This window comes from Haemorhous mexicanus, chromosome 13 (assembly GCF_027477595.1).
Source record: "Haemorhous mexicanus isolate bHaeMex1 chromosome 13, bHaeMex1.pri, whole genome shotgun sequence".
Classification (NCBI taxonomy): Eukaryota; Metazoa; Chordata; class Aves; order Passeriformes; family Fringillidae; genus Haemorhous; species Haemorhous mexicanus.
Genome location: NC_082353.1, coordinates 8,585,689 through 8,602,196, shown reverse-complemented (window position 1 = coordinate 8,602,196; position 16,508 = coordinate 8,585,689). Strand labels below are relative to the sequence as shown.

Sequence of the window (16,508 nt, the reverse complement as noted above, 5' to 3'; positions counted from 1 at the left end):
AGAAATTCAGGATACACTTAAAATGGTCAAAGCCTTTTAATACCGTATCAGTGAAACCATCAAACTCTTGCTTAGATGAACACACCTAGTGATTGTCAAAGCAAAAACTTTTTATCTGCTGCAAAAACAGGATTTCCCCTCAGTTATTTTGGTTTAACTAAGGCTTTCAGACAAAACCAGCAAAACAAAACAATTTTATTATTTTAAAAAATAATTATTAGAGAAATCAAAGGACATAATGGAAAAAAACAGGAACTTATTGGAGAGGCAAGAAAAAAGGAGACAAGAAGAATAGAAGGAAAGGGAGATTAAAGCAAAATAGAACATATCCTTTAAATTCTCCTAATATTTCCTCTAAGACACAGGTTTCTTGGAAGAAGAAAAATTTTAAGGGACTAGATCAAGCCAAGGCACCACTCAGAATGAGATTTTTGGATGCTTGGTCCTATTCCCTGAATGGAACAAAGGCCACTTTGGTAGCGTGAGATTTAACTATACTCAACCCAGGCAGATTCCCCCACTTAGCAAGGCTTGAGTATCCACTTTCCCTTTTTTTCTATCTCCTTTGCACTCAAACATCTTCCAGGCCCCTACTGAGCTCTCATTTTCCCCACTGCCCTTCTACAAACCGAGACATTCGTTCATCTCTTTCTGAGTACCAGAAGGCTGCCAAGCATAAATATGCACAAGGAGAGTTTGGTGGAATAGCTACTACCAAAAATTCATAAACAAAAACCAAACAAAAAGTAAATAAACCCACAATTCACTAACTTTGTGCAGACAAGGCTGGCTGTACATATGACTATTGTACACCCACCCCCCTGAGCTCAGCTCTGCCTTCCAGGAAATAAATCTATAATCCAGCACTTTGCCATGCAGAGCTGTCCCATGACCAGCAAGTGAGTTTAACCCAGCAATGCCTTCCTATGCTAATATTCTAAAGATGCTGATGTTTCTCTCATCTCATTCTTCTGGTTTTGTGTTTTTCTGAACTTTAGGCACATGTTCCTGGTGCATGTATTTAGCTTCTCATACTATGGAATGCTGTGATCCAGAAGTCAGGCTGAATTTCTGACATAGCAAGTTGGCACCAGGAAAGTGATTTCACTGAAAGATCACAACTAAAAAAGTAAGGCCATAGGAAGAAAATGAACTCCCACTTCCAGGATAGCTACCCTCAAATACAACTCAAAAAACTGTCTTACCTATTCCAAGACAGCCTATTTTTTAAAATCAAAATTTACACTTGTCATGAGAGTATCAGCATATGGGAAATGGTTCCAAGGGATATGCACATAAGTAATAGAGGTCCCAAATTTCAACTTCTGTTCAGACTTAATTAATTTTTCAATTGTCTAAGGATTAGGTGAGAGCCACTGAAATATTCTCTTCAACCCAAGCTCCATGACAGGAAGAAGGATGCTGAACATTTTTTTTCTTAAGTGGAAAAGCTACTTTCCTTACTTGGAAATGCCAATTTTATTCAAAATTTTTATGCTGTACTGTAAGATGAATTTAAAGTGTATGACTTAGCAAATACTAAAATTTTACTCTTAACATTAGATACTTCTACTATACTTCATCCTCATTACTTTACATGTTTAGGCAATTTCTGTGCTATGAAGCAGATATTTTGTAGCTGTATTTTTATACCTAATTGGACACAATGCATGAATATATTTCAATTGTGGATGTCTCTCCCAGAAAAGCATAGGATATTTATAGTTTCAAACCCTGGACAGCATCTAGACCTTTGTCCAGTTTCCAGTAGAGTTTTCATTAACAAGTTTAAAGCAGTGCCACCACATCTGGAAATTTCAGAAGGGACTCCACAATTCTATATTTAGGAACACCTTCTTATCTTTTGGGGTGATCCAATCCAAGTCAGCCTTCTGGATTAACCTGCTTATTTTGTTCAACTGGGAATCTCTCTTCATTTTACTTTTCAATAAGAAAACATTATCCCAAGTCAAATATAAAAATGGTCTGGTTTGTCTGCCCAAAACTAACTCCAAAACATTTTACGAGAATCTGCTATGTTGCAATGAAGTGGTGTTTACAAACCCAGCCTCCAGTCTTTAGTGCACCTCGCAGAAATATTGCTCATACAAAGTAAAGGTAAAGGGCTGAACCTACTTTGGGGTGTCAAGAATTTACAACAGCCTTTCTTGCTTGTGATTTCTGTGCTGCTCTGGGGGAAGGTAATTTATGGAAGCACACAGATCAGTGTGGCCACACTGCATTGCCTCTGCTGAAAGAATTCATGTCAGAGTAGGATATTCTAAGGAAAAGGAAATTAATCAGCAACCCGCTCACCTGGTATTTTTCCAAAGCAAAACTCTTTGGAGGCTCAGAGAGATGTCTGCACACTTAACTGTAATTACCATGAAAAAGTCTTTAGCAGTTGAATTGAGTTGTTTTTGCAAGCTGACCTATGAAACTTCCCAGTTCCCCGTGGCCATGTCACTGAGTCACTGCTATGACATTTTCAGCAAGAGGCTGTTGTGGGAGCCTGGCTCTTCAGACACTATTTCCTTCTCCAAGCTATTACACAGATTAACAGATTGAAGCAATTCCTTGTTGAATGACACATCTGATACTATAGGAAATTCTAACTTTTGACAGCCAAGAAGTTCAAGAAGTATTTTTAATCCCCTCTCCCAGATTTACCAGGAAAACAACTCAACCATTAAAGCACCACAGCACTTTTCAGGCAGTGTCTAAAGAAAACTGCTTTTTATCAGACTTGTTTTCTGTACTATGCACAAACTGTACAGAGTGACAAAGCCCCTTTGCATTGCACAAACACTGAGAGAGCAAAAAGAAAAGGAAAACAAGGCATTGAACAAAGAAAGGATGTGTACAATGGAACAGGCACAAGCAACTTTTTTTTGTTTGTTTTTCTTTTTCTGCTAAAAATAGAACACAATGCTTATTTTTGTGTAGAGACTACTCACTAAAGGCTGAATAAACCAGCCAATAGGAATATCAACATCATTAAAGCTCTTTCTAATTTTCAGTTATGTAGATTCACCCTTTCCTGATATTACTCACTTCAGAAACTAAGTTCCTCTGCATGAGAAAAAAAAAATCCAACAGAAGTTCTTTAAAGTGGACATTGTAAGGGAGAAGTGATCAGACTTAGTCCTATGGCAGTTAAAAGTGCCCTGAAAATAAAATGTTAGACATTGAAGCTACAACTTTTATCAACCAAACCTTCTGTAACTTTGAAGCTTTTTAAATTCCAACTCTTGTACAAGGCTGAATAGATTTCTTCAATAATGTTTCCCAGCTATGAAACATAACATTGCCTGTCCATTGGAATGAACAATAATTAGCAACAAATAGAAATCAGTGCACATCCAGTGCAGGTCAGTTTAGGAGTTTTCTTCCAGAACTGCTACACACTTAAACAAATTAAATATGCTGTTTTATCATGTCTTATCATTACACGGAAATTAAACCTTGAATAATGTTTGTAACAGAACTGATGTGGCAAAAACACAGTCTGACCTAAACCCAGCACACTTCCACATTGGGGTTATTTGCATTGTGCATCACAAGATGCTACTACTGCAGATATTTAAACATGGGAGTTTCATGTCACAACACACATTTGCAGGATAAAGACTGTTCTTCTTCACATAGAGGGACTCAGAGGCACATCTAGACCATCTCAGACTTTGAAAGAGATCACTTTTCTGACCCAAAATGTACAGCTTAGGCCCGCTGGAACAAGAAACAATTATACACAGGAAGAGTTCCAAGCTCACCCTTTTACTGTTTTACAAACTGTGTTGCACTATAACTTCTCTGTATTCACTATAACTTTCAATTCCTTCCTATTATAACTGTTGTCACAAATTTCATTTCAGAGGCATTGAAATCATGGAGTGAACACACTACAGGAAAGAAATATAAGCAAAACTTTGAAACCAGATTTCGACTTTATACAGACAGAACTGGAGGCAGCTGCCAGATTTTTGTTAATCAGCCGGAGACTCTTGACAAATGCCATTTCAATGCCTCTCTTCCTCTGGTGATGATAGTCCATGGCTGGTCGGTATGAACTCACACTTTATTTTTAATTCTTACTACATCTGATTTGATATACTTTCCTTCTCATTCTGCTGCAGAAGCAACTTCAGAAGTAAGGTTGTGATACAAAGATGATAGATTTCACTGGTACCTATCATGGCTAGAAAAAATACACATTGGATATTCCTGACAGATTCTGAAGGAACGGTCTACAAGCAATTTTTCACATGGGACTCCCATGCCAAGGATTAAATTCAGCCCTGGTTTAAAGCCAGCAGAGCTTGAACAAGTAGCTGAATTAATGTGCTATGCCCTGGAGAGCAGAACACCAGTTTCATTTCTCTGATATGTTCACTGCTAGATATTTACAGACTTCTTGAAAAGTGGCCACAATATCCCCACATCTTTCTCACAGATACACCTTTAAAAAGAACTTCTCCACAAGCCCCTTCAGATGGAAGCAAAGCCTTCAACATCAATTATCACTGAACTGCTTCCAGTTAAACTGTAAAAACCAATTCACCATAAAAAAAGCTTTCTCAAAAGCATGCCAATAGTAAGAGTGACAATTCATCAGCTTCTCAGTAGGAAAAGAAACAAAAGGCAGGATAATAAATTCTCATAGAACCAATGGAATCACATAAGGTGGCACAATGGATCTTTCTTGCACTTCTGCAAATAGGCAGAGGAACTTTGAACACTCCCTGTGATGCATGTAACTCCCTGAACAAATAAGAGTGAGACATTTAACTCCCTTAGTAAATAAAAGCCAAGCCTTACCAAAAAAAAAAAAAAAAAGTCAAAACCTACACCCTCCTCAAACCATGGGCCTGAGATTCATTGAAATTCATCATTCACATTAACTTAATTTGCAGAGGTGTTGGACCCTTAGAGGAGCGTGTGTGGAAACCCAGACCTGAGATTCCCAAATTCTAATACACTAGAAGAGATAAGGCTATTTTATCAATTGAGGAAATACATACAATGAGAATAACAATTAAATCTGATAGATTAAATAATAATTCTAGTCCATAAAATCAGAAACATGCTTTGATGCAAGAAAATTGTAACCAGCTATCCAAATATAATGACTCAAAACAAACAGCTCTCCAAATGGAATGGCTAGAGATGACAAATGCCTGCTGGTCTGCAATCCTCCAGCTTCCCCTCTCCAATTTTCTTAGCTTATACTTACAGGGATAGCTGCTCTTGAATGAAATCAGACATTTCCTGGGCATTTCTGTCTGTCTTTTAACCAGTACTTTTTAACCAGTTATCTCTGGATGAGTTAAAGTATTTGGGGACATAATTTTCACCCATAAGACTCCTTATAACAAAACATACACTATTATACCCTTATTATATTACTTTTTTTTTTTTTTTGTCTACCAAAACCTACAGATTCTCAGCACTGAAGCAGGCTGGGCCCCCCAAATTAGTTATCAGCATTAATCCCTCCCTGTTCATACTGTGGTTTTTGTTTCATGTTTTTCACAATATTTGGCAGAGACTGCTTTCCCATAACAATGGTTTTCTTATTGTTTGGGGTTTTTTCCAACTGTAACAGGTGGATGGGATACTGGAAAGCTGGATTTGGAAAATGGCAGCAGCTCTGAAGTCTCACCAGAAGCCCATGAACGTGATCATTGCAGACTGGCTCACCCTGGCTCACCAGCACTATCCCATTGCTGTACAGAACACACGCACCACAGGACATGAGATAGCACAGCTCCTGCAGTGGCTGGAGGTGAGAACTGCCACACCAACACGTTTCTCTGGAAAAGATGTTTTACTTGTTCTTGTACCTCCACAACCTTTCTGAAATACTGTGCTTGCTAACGCTTTCTTTTCCATCACTCACATTTCTTTAATGAAGTGCACATTTTTCGTCCATAAACTTTCATATTACTTTGTAAAACTCTCATCGTGTAGGAGGTCAAAGCAAGCGGTCTTGCTTATGAAAATATTTTTATATATATTTAGAGGTGAGACAGTTTCCTGCTACTTTGACTTTTCCATTAGCATGTGTGTAGGCAGCTGACACTGTTCCACATGTAGAAAACAGGCAGACATCATCATTTGCAAGACTTAAGTACAGGAAAATGAAAAAAAAGTTATTTGTGCTCAACTACTGCTCTTAATGCAGAATTCAATCCTGACACTGTGTCTGATTTCTGCTGCAGTGTCCCAAAGATTAGGATAAAATAATGACTCAGAGATCCAGATTGTAAAGGGAGACCTTTCAAGAGGACAGACAGGCTTCACAAAGCAGATGACATGGAAGCAACAGCGAGTTCAGAGCCACACTACTGCAGGGACTATTTAGCAAAACCTGCTACATAGGGAGCAGTGGCCATGGCTGGATTGAAAAGGCTGCAGCCCAGTCTGCAGAGGATCACTGGTCTCCAGCACAATTTAAGGAAAGGCAGAAAGAAAACAGTAGAATGAGAATCACTCACACAAACCAGGAACTCTAAGCAGCTCTTATTGTATCAATCTCTAACATTAAGCTACTTTATCTGAAATGAAATTATGCTTCCATACCTGACAATGAATTTTTGAGTACATTACTTTAAATATGGTGAGGCCCAAGGTGGAAGAGAAATTTACTGCAAGGCTGAAAGGTTTGTAGCAAATACCATTAAAGGCCTAAGCAGGAATGGCAGGGCTAGAAGAAGCTGTCAGACACCACTCCCAGTTAGGGACATGAGGCACAAAAGAGGAGGCAGGAAAGTCAGTCACTATTTTTCATTGTGATATTAGAAGAAACCTCAGCTCTTGGTCAAATATAGTTTAACTTGTTGGAGCCTGAAGTAATTTTTTGAAGCTGCTTAATTATTGAATGAATCAAATGGTGGACTTTGATCAGTTCCCAGGAGGACATACCACATTGTCAACAATAAAGACATTCTGTGATTTCCTAGTGTCAACAAACAAACCAAGGCTTGAATAAATTACTCCTTGCTCCAGTATTGTAGGTAGTTACTCCTGTACTGTGATGTGTTCCAGAATTTTAATATACCATAAATTTTCACAGTATTGATTGTCTCCAACTAGCAAATGTTCCTCATATTAAGAAGCACCCCTCCAGAGTTTAACAGTTAAAACCCCTTCATTCCAACTCCCACAACTATCCTTCTGCCATGCTTCTGTCTGCTTACAGGCAGATAATTATTTCAGAGATTCTCAATGGATGTAACAAAACCTGCAGTCCCACACAACATTTTAATAAAGAATAAAGAACAAACACTAAGTAAATATTAGTGCTCTTATTTCAAGAATAGGGCATGATCAGTAACAGCCGCAATAGCATCCATTTCAGTATCATCTGACAAGAAAATTGGTCAGATCTTGTGATTTCTAAGAGCTGTCTCTCTCACAAGAAGTCTGCCAAGTTTCACCTCATCTTCAGAAGAGATTGGTTTTGAGACTGCACAGCCACTCCACTGGGACAGGCAACATCCACAAAGAAACTGAAAGTGAGGTTTGCCTTTCCTGCAAGCAATATATGCTATTTTTCTTTACAAGTCAGATAAACTTTGAGCCTTGCAGCTCAGGTGAAAAGCTTAAGATGTACATAGCATTGATTAGATAGAAAGAAGGGCAATTCTGCTTCCATATGTTTGTTACAAATCAGCCACACATCTTTGTACAAGAAATACCATTGCTGTATCATTTAACACGTCTGATCAATATTTTGATCCCTTTAGTTTGGCTTGTGCTGGTATCTCAGGAAAAAAAAAAAAGGCACTTTTTATAGGGGATTATTTTACCCTGAAGTTAAAGAACAGATATCCATTTTATAATCATAGGAAAGCCAAATGCTGCTGACAAAAGGCAGTGAACACCTGCATCAAATGACTGACAACAAACAACAAGAAAAATTCCACTGTGTTGATGGTTTTCCTGTGCATAGAAGATAAGTGGCAGTGCCCAAATGTGTGGCATTTTCCTGCTGCATGAAAAAGAATCAAGGAATAACATTCCAACAGAAATTTACTGAATGATTCATGCACCTCATTTAACCACCATCAACATACAAATTTCTTGTGTTATAATTCACAGTATTCCTAGCATGTAATAGATATTTCACTGTTTACTTTTCACGTTTCTTCATCTAAATCAAGTTGCCACTATCTTGCAGGAATCTGTTCAATTTTCCAGAAGCAATGCTCATCTAGTTGGATACAGCCTGGGAGCTCATGTTTCAGGATTTGCTGGAAGTTTTATCAATGGTACAAAAAAGATTGGAAGAATTACAGGTAAAAGACTTACACCTTCAAGAAAAGTAACAGTCAACTGAATCAAGTTATGAAGATATTTGACATATCAATGTCATATCAACAATTAGCAGTTGAATAGCAATATTCAGCACAGTTTAGAAGTTTCATCTCATTGGCTTAGAAATTAGATTTGGAAAACTTAATTAAAATATTTTTGAAAATTAGGTCTCATAGCATTTCTATCTTTGATCTTTCCTACCTCAGTCCAATGCACACAGAATACACAACCATGGGGACTAGAAATCATAAACCAAAGCCTGAAGTTGCAGGTTGCTAAAATTTATCTCTTTCCATTCCCAGTAACACCTTCAACTAAATGTTAGCCACTAACCTTGGATTTGGCCACTGTCTTGACCCAAAGTCATTCAAATACTGCTCATTGTTAGCGAGTAATTTTAAAAGTATATTAAGGAAATTGTCTGACTGTGCTTGAGCTTTCAATTGTGGGACAGTGCCCACATAGTGAATTCAAAACAGTTGTCCTGTGGCAAAAATGAGTTCTGGATTACATTTGACAAGAAGCATATAATCAGAGTACCCCTAGCAGATGCTTAAAGTAAACAGAGTTAACCCTAACACTTGATTGACTAGTGACATTCTGAACCTTCTGTAATGTTTTGTAACTGTACTAATTATGAGTATAACAAAAATACATTTATAACATTATTGATACACTATATACAGTACCTCATCTAACGCACAGTGACAGCTTAAAAAACCCAAACAAAATGAAAACAGAAGTGCCTTTTACACAAGACCCACATCAGCCACATTTAAGTTATCAGAGAAAACATTTTACTTTAATCAGATTTAGGAGTGAGGCAAATATTCATGGCTGTACTTCGAAGTCACCATTCTGATCCTGGATTCATTGCCACATACCACAGTCTCTTACACAATCAGTTCTTGTGGCAGTGCCTGCATGCCAAGAGGCTGATTTTACAAAATATGTCATGGTATTACACCAGTGTATGCAATGAAGCACTTCAGTTCCCCAGCACTGCTTGCTCAAACTTTATGAGAACATAACACCTTGAAAATGGATAAGCAAAGGAACTTAGAGCACATTATTTACTGTGACTGCTATTTGCATTCTTCAGCAAAAGTTCTTCAGACTTGTGACAATAAGTTCCAAAAGTGGATAGTGATAAAAGTCATTAAGCTAAAAAGAAATGTGGGCCTTTGTGGGACTTCCCTACTTGCTGCCTGTGTTACTAGTCTTGTCTGGTTATATCTATGCAACTATATTATTCCACAGTACCAACTGAAGAACATAAAATTTAGAAGCTTGTCCTCAAAGCTGAATGCAGCTTTAAACTAAGCACAAAGTTCTCTTCCTGAATCAATTCCCAACCAAGAAGATCACCATGCAAAAAAGTCCAGAAAACAAAAATCAGCAAGACTCCCTAAGTGGAGTATTATTTCTCTGAATACTGTAATATCTGCCTTGAAGATTTTTTAAGCTGAAGAATTATTACAAACAAAATCTAGCAGGCATACAGGGCTTATAAACAATAATTGGAGCTTTATAAAGTTTTAGGTCCCACATGTGGCCCAAAAGTCAATCTTGCTGTGGGACTGGTGTCTTCTCAAAGGGCCTCGGAAAAACACAAACTGTAGAGTTTGAAAGAACAAAATTATGTCAAGGTCCCTCAAGTGCCACTGGCAGCAGGCACAGTTTGTCTCTGACAAACCCATCTGTCTTGGACCTGTGTCCTTGTGCAGGTCTCAGTTAGTGTTTGTTACAGTGCCTGTGTTTGCTTTAGGTGTAACCATGGAACAAGCTCTGTGGAAGAAGTGCTCTTATTGTTTCCATCAGAGAAAGACCTTGTAGAGTACCAGGTGCTGCCTGTTTTCAGACATTTATCCCAGACTTACAGCAGTAGAACATTCCTTGTGCACTATATGACAATGGGATTATTTGCATTTATTGCAGGCCTTGACCCTGCTGGTCCCCTGTTTGAAGGAATGTCACCCACAGATCGTTTATCTCCAGATGATGCAAACTTTGTGGATGCAATTCATACCTTCACTAAACAGCACATGGGCCTCAGTGTTGGCATCAAGCAGCCTGTGGCTCATTTTGACTTTTATCCCAATGGAGGCACCTTCCAGCCTGGCTGTCACATCCTGCACGTGTACAACCACATTGCAGAGCTGGGGATTGCTGGTAAGAACCAATGGCACACAGGGGGAGGCACCGGGGAAGCTGTACTGGGTCTGTCTAGGGGTCTCAAACAGCATCTAAGGATTATTATTATTATTATTATCACCCTCATACGCAAGGTATTTTCTTGTTTAGAGATGAATTATCTGATTTTTACATGTCTTGAGTTCATATTGGTTTTACTGACTCCAGCAAGGAATTGAGCTGCCTAGCACTCCTGAAAATGAGGCCATGAGCATCCTGCTGTCAAGCACCTCTGAATAATTTAATGGCATTTGTTTCAGCAGTAGGAGAGATGAGACAATTTATTCTAATTAAGCCAGATTTGTCTAGTGTGCCATCAATTATTTCAAATCAAATGAAACACAGGTCTGTACTACTCACCTCCATAGCTCACCTTTTCCCACCTCCATGTCCTTCAGCAGCACAGACAATGCTCTCTCTAGGACTTGAGTGCCAGTGTTCCAGGCTAGCCTTTATTTATAGAAGTTAATTATCAATACACCTAAACATAAATCTACAGAGAAACTGATGCAAGATACTGGAAAAGGTCCTGATGTACAGTGACAACCAGAAGTGTTGGCTGAAAACCCCCAAAGAGCCCTGCTCACCCAGCACATGACATTGCAGGAGCATTTCTCAATTATCCTCATACAATGCCTAAATCTGGGCATTACTTGTTAGAAGATAAATCATGACAAATGTGAAACCAAGTATCAGCTCAAAGCTTATCAGCAGAAACATAAAGCAGTGCATCGTGATACATCCTATTTGCACAAAATAATTTTTGTAATTTGATAGCACTTAAAGAATAAAAGAATACTTGTCATAATGGCAGATCTATTTAATATTTTTAGTGTATTTAATAAAATTTTTGCTCCTTTTTCCAAGCAGTAACTGCAATAAAAATTCAATTCAACATAAGAGTGTGTCAGTCTAACAGGAACAAAAAATGGTATTGCTGCCTAAGTATCTAAATGCAAGAGTGCTCAGCAATTCCAAATGAGACTGTCTTTAATGTGTCATGATCTGAAAGACTGCACATCAACTCAGGTTGAATTGTCTATTGCCAAAACAGCCAGAATCAAGGTTCATATTTACAGTCTGATACAGTCAGGCTAGAGAAGTTTAAGCACAAAATTATTTAAGTTTATTATCATGGAAGTTCAGCCATTCTATTTTTGAATGATCCTAAAAGTAAAATTGCTACAATGTATGATTTCTGAGGCAAAACCATGATGCAAAGGGTAGGGGTGTGTGTGGGGAAACAATATCATGTTTATAGTTTATAGCTGGCTATGGTACTACTCTGCAGTCAAAATGGTAAAAAGAAACAAGGGCATGTAAAATTTTGTTGTTGCCTTTTTGCAGGCATCACTCAAACTGTGAAATGTGCCCATGAGAGGTCAGTTCATTTGTTCATCGACTCTCTGCTGCACAAGGACAAGCAAAGCACAGCTTACTGGTGCAACGACATCAACACTTTCAACAAAGGACTGTGCCTCAGCTGTAAGAAGAGCCGGTGTAACACCCTGGGCTACAACATCAGGGAGGAAAGGCTGCCCAAAAGCAGACGACTCTTTCTGAAGACAAGAGCTCATATGCCCTTCAAAGGTTTGTGGGAACATTTTTTAGTGTCCAGATTGATCACAAAGTAGAAGTCTGAGCCTAAGCTTTGTGATCCTAGTTACTCATTCATTAAAGCTTATAAAATCTGTGAGAATAATCAATTTGCTGACACAACTGAGAATCCCAGTAGGCTATCTTGATGCCCTTTCATCCAGATCCTGTCTCTCATATTTCTGTGGGAAAAAGCACACTGCCTGCTTGCCCCAGGCGAGGGGAGCTGAGGGCTCGCAGATGCCCAGGGTCCTGATCTGCAGGATTTTCCTACAGCTGGACTGGGCAGGTTTGTTGTAACATATGCAGGCATACAGCCAAGCCAAAAAAAGCTGCATAATTACTCTGGGAGGCCTATAAAACATCCTGTTCTGCGTTTTCCCAAATTTTATCTGCAATTAGACTATGAAATGACATATAAATTACTACTTTCCAAACAATGGACAGAGAACAGAATAGCATGGACTTTTGCAAGGCTGAACTGTAGCACTAAAATTAAGACTGGCACTCTAGCTTTAGCTCTACTACGTTACTTTATCGAGTCAGTGTGGATTTTTGGCTGTATGATCAGATACAGGGGCCATGGCCTGCCAGGGGGCGCAGGGCCTTCCTACCACTCTCCGTTGCACTCAGCCGCCAGAGCCCACCGCTGCTGTTGAGCAGATGTTCCCTCGCCACTGGAAAGGCTCACGTACTTTTAAAAGTGGGAACAAGCAGGACGATGTGGGACAGTCCTCTCCCGAGGGGCTGTCGGTACAGGGAGTCCTGGCGCCCGGCTCTGCCCCTCACCACCTCCTTGCCCGGCTGCCATGAGGCGTGTGGGGAGCAGCGGAGCGGCCGGGCAGGGCGCGGGCCGAGGCACAGGGCACGCACACACGGAGGAGGCTCCGCTCAGGCTGAGGCGCTGCCTGTCCCCACACAGCCCCGGCACAGCCCCGGCAACGGGAGTCCCGCACCCCACGGCTGCCGGGGCTGTGCCGGGCCGGAGCCTCCATGCTGCGGGAGGGCTCTGCCCCCCCCTGCCCCTCGGCCTGGGCCCTGGAGTTGGGAAGCGCTTCCCATGTTCGTGCGCCCCGGCGCGAACACTGAAGGGATGAGGAGAAAGGCTTTAAAAGGCTGCTTGCATTCTATAGCTGGTCTTCCCACAGTGGCCGGTTACTCAGATGCATTAGCATAGATTAAAAAACAGCAACAACAAAAAAAAAACCCAACCAAAAAAACCCCCCAAACAAACAAAAAAACCCACAAAAAACAAATCAACAACAAAACAAACAAACAAACAAAAACACAAAAACAAAAACAACAACGACAAAAAAAAAAAAACACCACCAAACCAAACAAAAATTGAGGTACTTTTAAAATAATTCACTAGCACAGCTGTGAAATATTCAGTGATGACTCTAGAGGGATCTGCAGAGCCCTGAATAATACTCAGAGCAGCTGAACCTGCTGAATTTCTTCTTGATACTATTTAAAATGGCTCAGGAAGATACTTGGAGTAGATTTTAAAACTCCAGAGGCTGTGTCTAGTTCCTGATGTTATCTTGCTCCAGCACAGTCAGGGCCAGGGAATGACAGGCTCTGGGGATGCACTGCCGGCTGCTCCCACACCTGGGCACGGAGATGTGGTCACTGTGTTGTGTTCCTCTCTGGCATGGAGCTAGTTTCAGTTTGGGTAAAATATCTCAGTCCTATTTGCTTTGATTGCAATTAAACATGTTGCATTTTTATGCTTAGAACTGGTTTTGCATAACAAACCATCCTTGGCACATATGTGGATAAAGTACCCCAGACAATAATCTCCTTTCACAAAAGTTCCCGAACAAAGCGGCAACTGTGGGAAGGTGCTTACAAAGTCATCTTTGTAATGCTTTAAAAAAAAAAAAGTTTGGAGATCATGTGAGGAGTACAAACAGAAGAAATTTGAGAAACTCAGCATTACACTTCACAATCCTCTGTGTCTTCACAAAATCTAACATTTAATTTTCAAGTTAATGACATTGTATTCTGGAGCATACATCAGTCCAGCTCAAACAAAACCCCCAGTCTGTTACACGGAAGTTAACATTTATAATAAAGCTGTGATGGGACTCTGAGTTTTTATATGATTTTCCCTTAAAGTAAGCACCATAATCACAGCAAAACCTTAGGCTGTGTCAGATCATATACTGAAAAATCAGTTTTTACAGAGAGAAAACCCAGAGAAAGATTAGTTAAAAAGTGATCTGTAAACAACCCTCTCTGCCTTGGTCCTCATCAGGTTTGTGGCACAGAATCAGCCATTTTGTTTTCTATTGAAGGACACATTTTCAGAAGAAAATACATTGTTCACTAACATACAAGAACTATAAAACAATGAAAGGATACAGCTGTTCCAGGAAGTACTTTCCATCATGAGCACTCTGAGCTGCACACACACAAAAAAAACCAACTATGTGCATAAAAGATGATTCCATTAGTGGTGTGGGGAGCCATTCTCAGATGTGACTCATGAAGACTGAAATGAGTAAAGAGGCTCTACTCAAAAACTAGCATGCAATAATGCTCGTTCATATCTAAATCTATCAGTTTTTTCTAGAAAGTTGCTGGAAGAATGACCAGATAGAGTTCTGGACATTCAAACGTAGCTGACAGTATCTGTATGCACATGCTTGAAATCTATGTTGTTGGGATTTTCTTTTTCATAATTTTCAAAATATCAAACTGATGACTTCTTAGGCATTTTTCATGCTGACAATACTCAGTTCAGACTTTCCTAAACAGTGTTGTTTTAGAAACTCCCCAGACCTTGAAGCATTGATGACATCGTTAACACTTGTGTGTTAGGCACAACATATCATTATGCAGTCAAGGAAAGTTTGTGAGTCATCTGTTTTGCAGGGCAATTTTCCAGTTGATCAGAGAAACAGCCTGACCACATTGCATAAGGTCTTTGATCTGTATCATACATCTCTGGTCATGCCCAGTCACAAGGATTTGCCTGGTCACTAGATAGAGGGCTTGCCAGAAATTCTGACAACTAAACTTCAGAAAAGCGGAAATATTTCCCATGGAGGAATGTTTTCTCCAAGAAGAAGCTCAACACTGATTACCTTTTCCTCCATCATTTAAATAAAGCAACAGGGCCACAAATGCTAACAGATTACACAGCACAGCAACAACCAGGAAAAATGACAGTGTTTTAATTTCAACAAATTAGGTTGAAAAATAAAATGGAATAACCATCAACTTTCTGCTCTGAAAGGCAAAATTCTTTTGCCTAAGAAATCTATTGATTCTTTGACCATTCATTTTGCCACTTTTTGCTGATTCTTCCTTCCTCCAGTGTATCATTATCAGTTCAAGATCCACATCATCAATGAAATCCAAGGCAAGCCGATAGACCCAGCTTTCACCATGTCTCTGACAGGCACCAAGGCTGATGCTAAAAACCTGCACGTCCCACTGTGAGTATTGTACCACATGTAATTGTGCATGTGACAAAAGATGCATGTGACAATTTGTAATATCATACCACATTGATAATCATGCTATGAGTGAAATGGTTTAGTACAGCTAAATGAACATGAACTGGAAGTTGTCCTCTCTTCACTCATACTCCCTGAAAGTCACAAGTTCTTACAATGATGCAGTTTGTGCAGAAAAAAATGCTAGAATACAAACAGTAAATTTGGAAATTTTTCTGTCCACCTACTTTTACCCATCCCATAGCTAAGACAGGGAGGTAAAAACAATTAAAACACAAATGAAAAACTCAGCTGTAATTAAGATGAAGAATTTTGGATATTTATCATGATGGACATTATCTGTATTAATGTAAGCAAAGGCAAGAGTGTGGGTCAGCATTTGCTCTAGCAGGCAGAAGTTGTAACATAGATGCTATTATGGGACACCTTTTCTTTTGCTGTCAGAAACCACTACTGGTTCATCAGCTGTTCAAGCTTCTGCCACTTCTGCTTCTTTCATAGCATGTTGTCATATTTCATCACTTTTTGCACCTGGAGGAAGAATGTTCTTGAGACATTAATGTTTTGTCCTGGAGAAGCAAATGTATTTCTTTCTCTGGTTTTCAGAGGAAAAAAATCCTGGTTTTTTCACTTTAATTCATAATAATTAAGACAACATTATTCTCATCTTGTTTTCTGTAGAGTTGAAAGTATTACTGGGAATAAAACCTACTCCTTTCTCCTCACCCTGGACTATGATGTCGGTGATGTCATCATGATCAAGTTCAAATGGGAATTACCTCCACTTTGGGGAAATATCTGGGACACATTTCAAACCATAATACCATGGACAAAGGGCACCCGTCGACCAGGACTTATAGTGAAGGAAATAAGAGTGAAAGCAGGGGAAACACAGCAAAAGTAAGTGTAATGAGAGCACTCAGTAACTCCACA

The 16,508-nt window shown here is 39.4% G+C and overlaps 1 protein-coding gene across 1 annotated transcript in view; it reads left to right on the top strand.

Annotated features, from left to right (window-relative positions):
• Positions 1 to 16,508, top strand: part of LIPC (lipase C, hepatic type) — a 66,844-nt gene that overhangs the window by 47,079 nt on the left and 3,257 nt on the right. Inside the window, exons 3-9 of the mRNA XM_059858253.1 lie at positions 3,876 to 4,063; positions 5,606 to 5,785; positions 8,183 to 8,300; positions 10,258 to 10,491; positions 11,860 to 12,102; positions 15,434 to 15,554; positions 16,257 to 16,475. Of these exons, the coding sequence (XP_059714236.1) occupies positions 3,876 to 4,063; positions 5,606 to 5,785; positions 8,183 to 8,300; positions 10,258 to 10,491; positions 11,860 to 12,102; positions 15,434 to 15,554; positions 16,257 to 16,475 (1,303 nt within the window). The remainder of the gene's footprint in view (positions 1 to 3,875; positions 4,064 to 5,605; positions 5,786 to 8,182; positions 8,301 to 10,257; positions 10,492 to 11,859; positions 12,103 to 15,433; positions 15,555 to 16,256; positions 16,476 to 16,508) is intronic.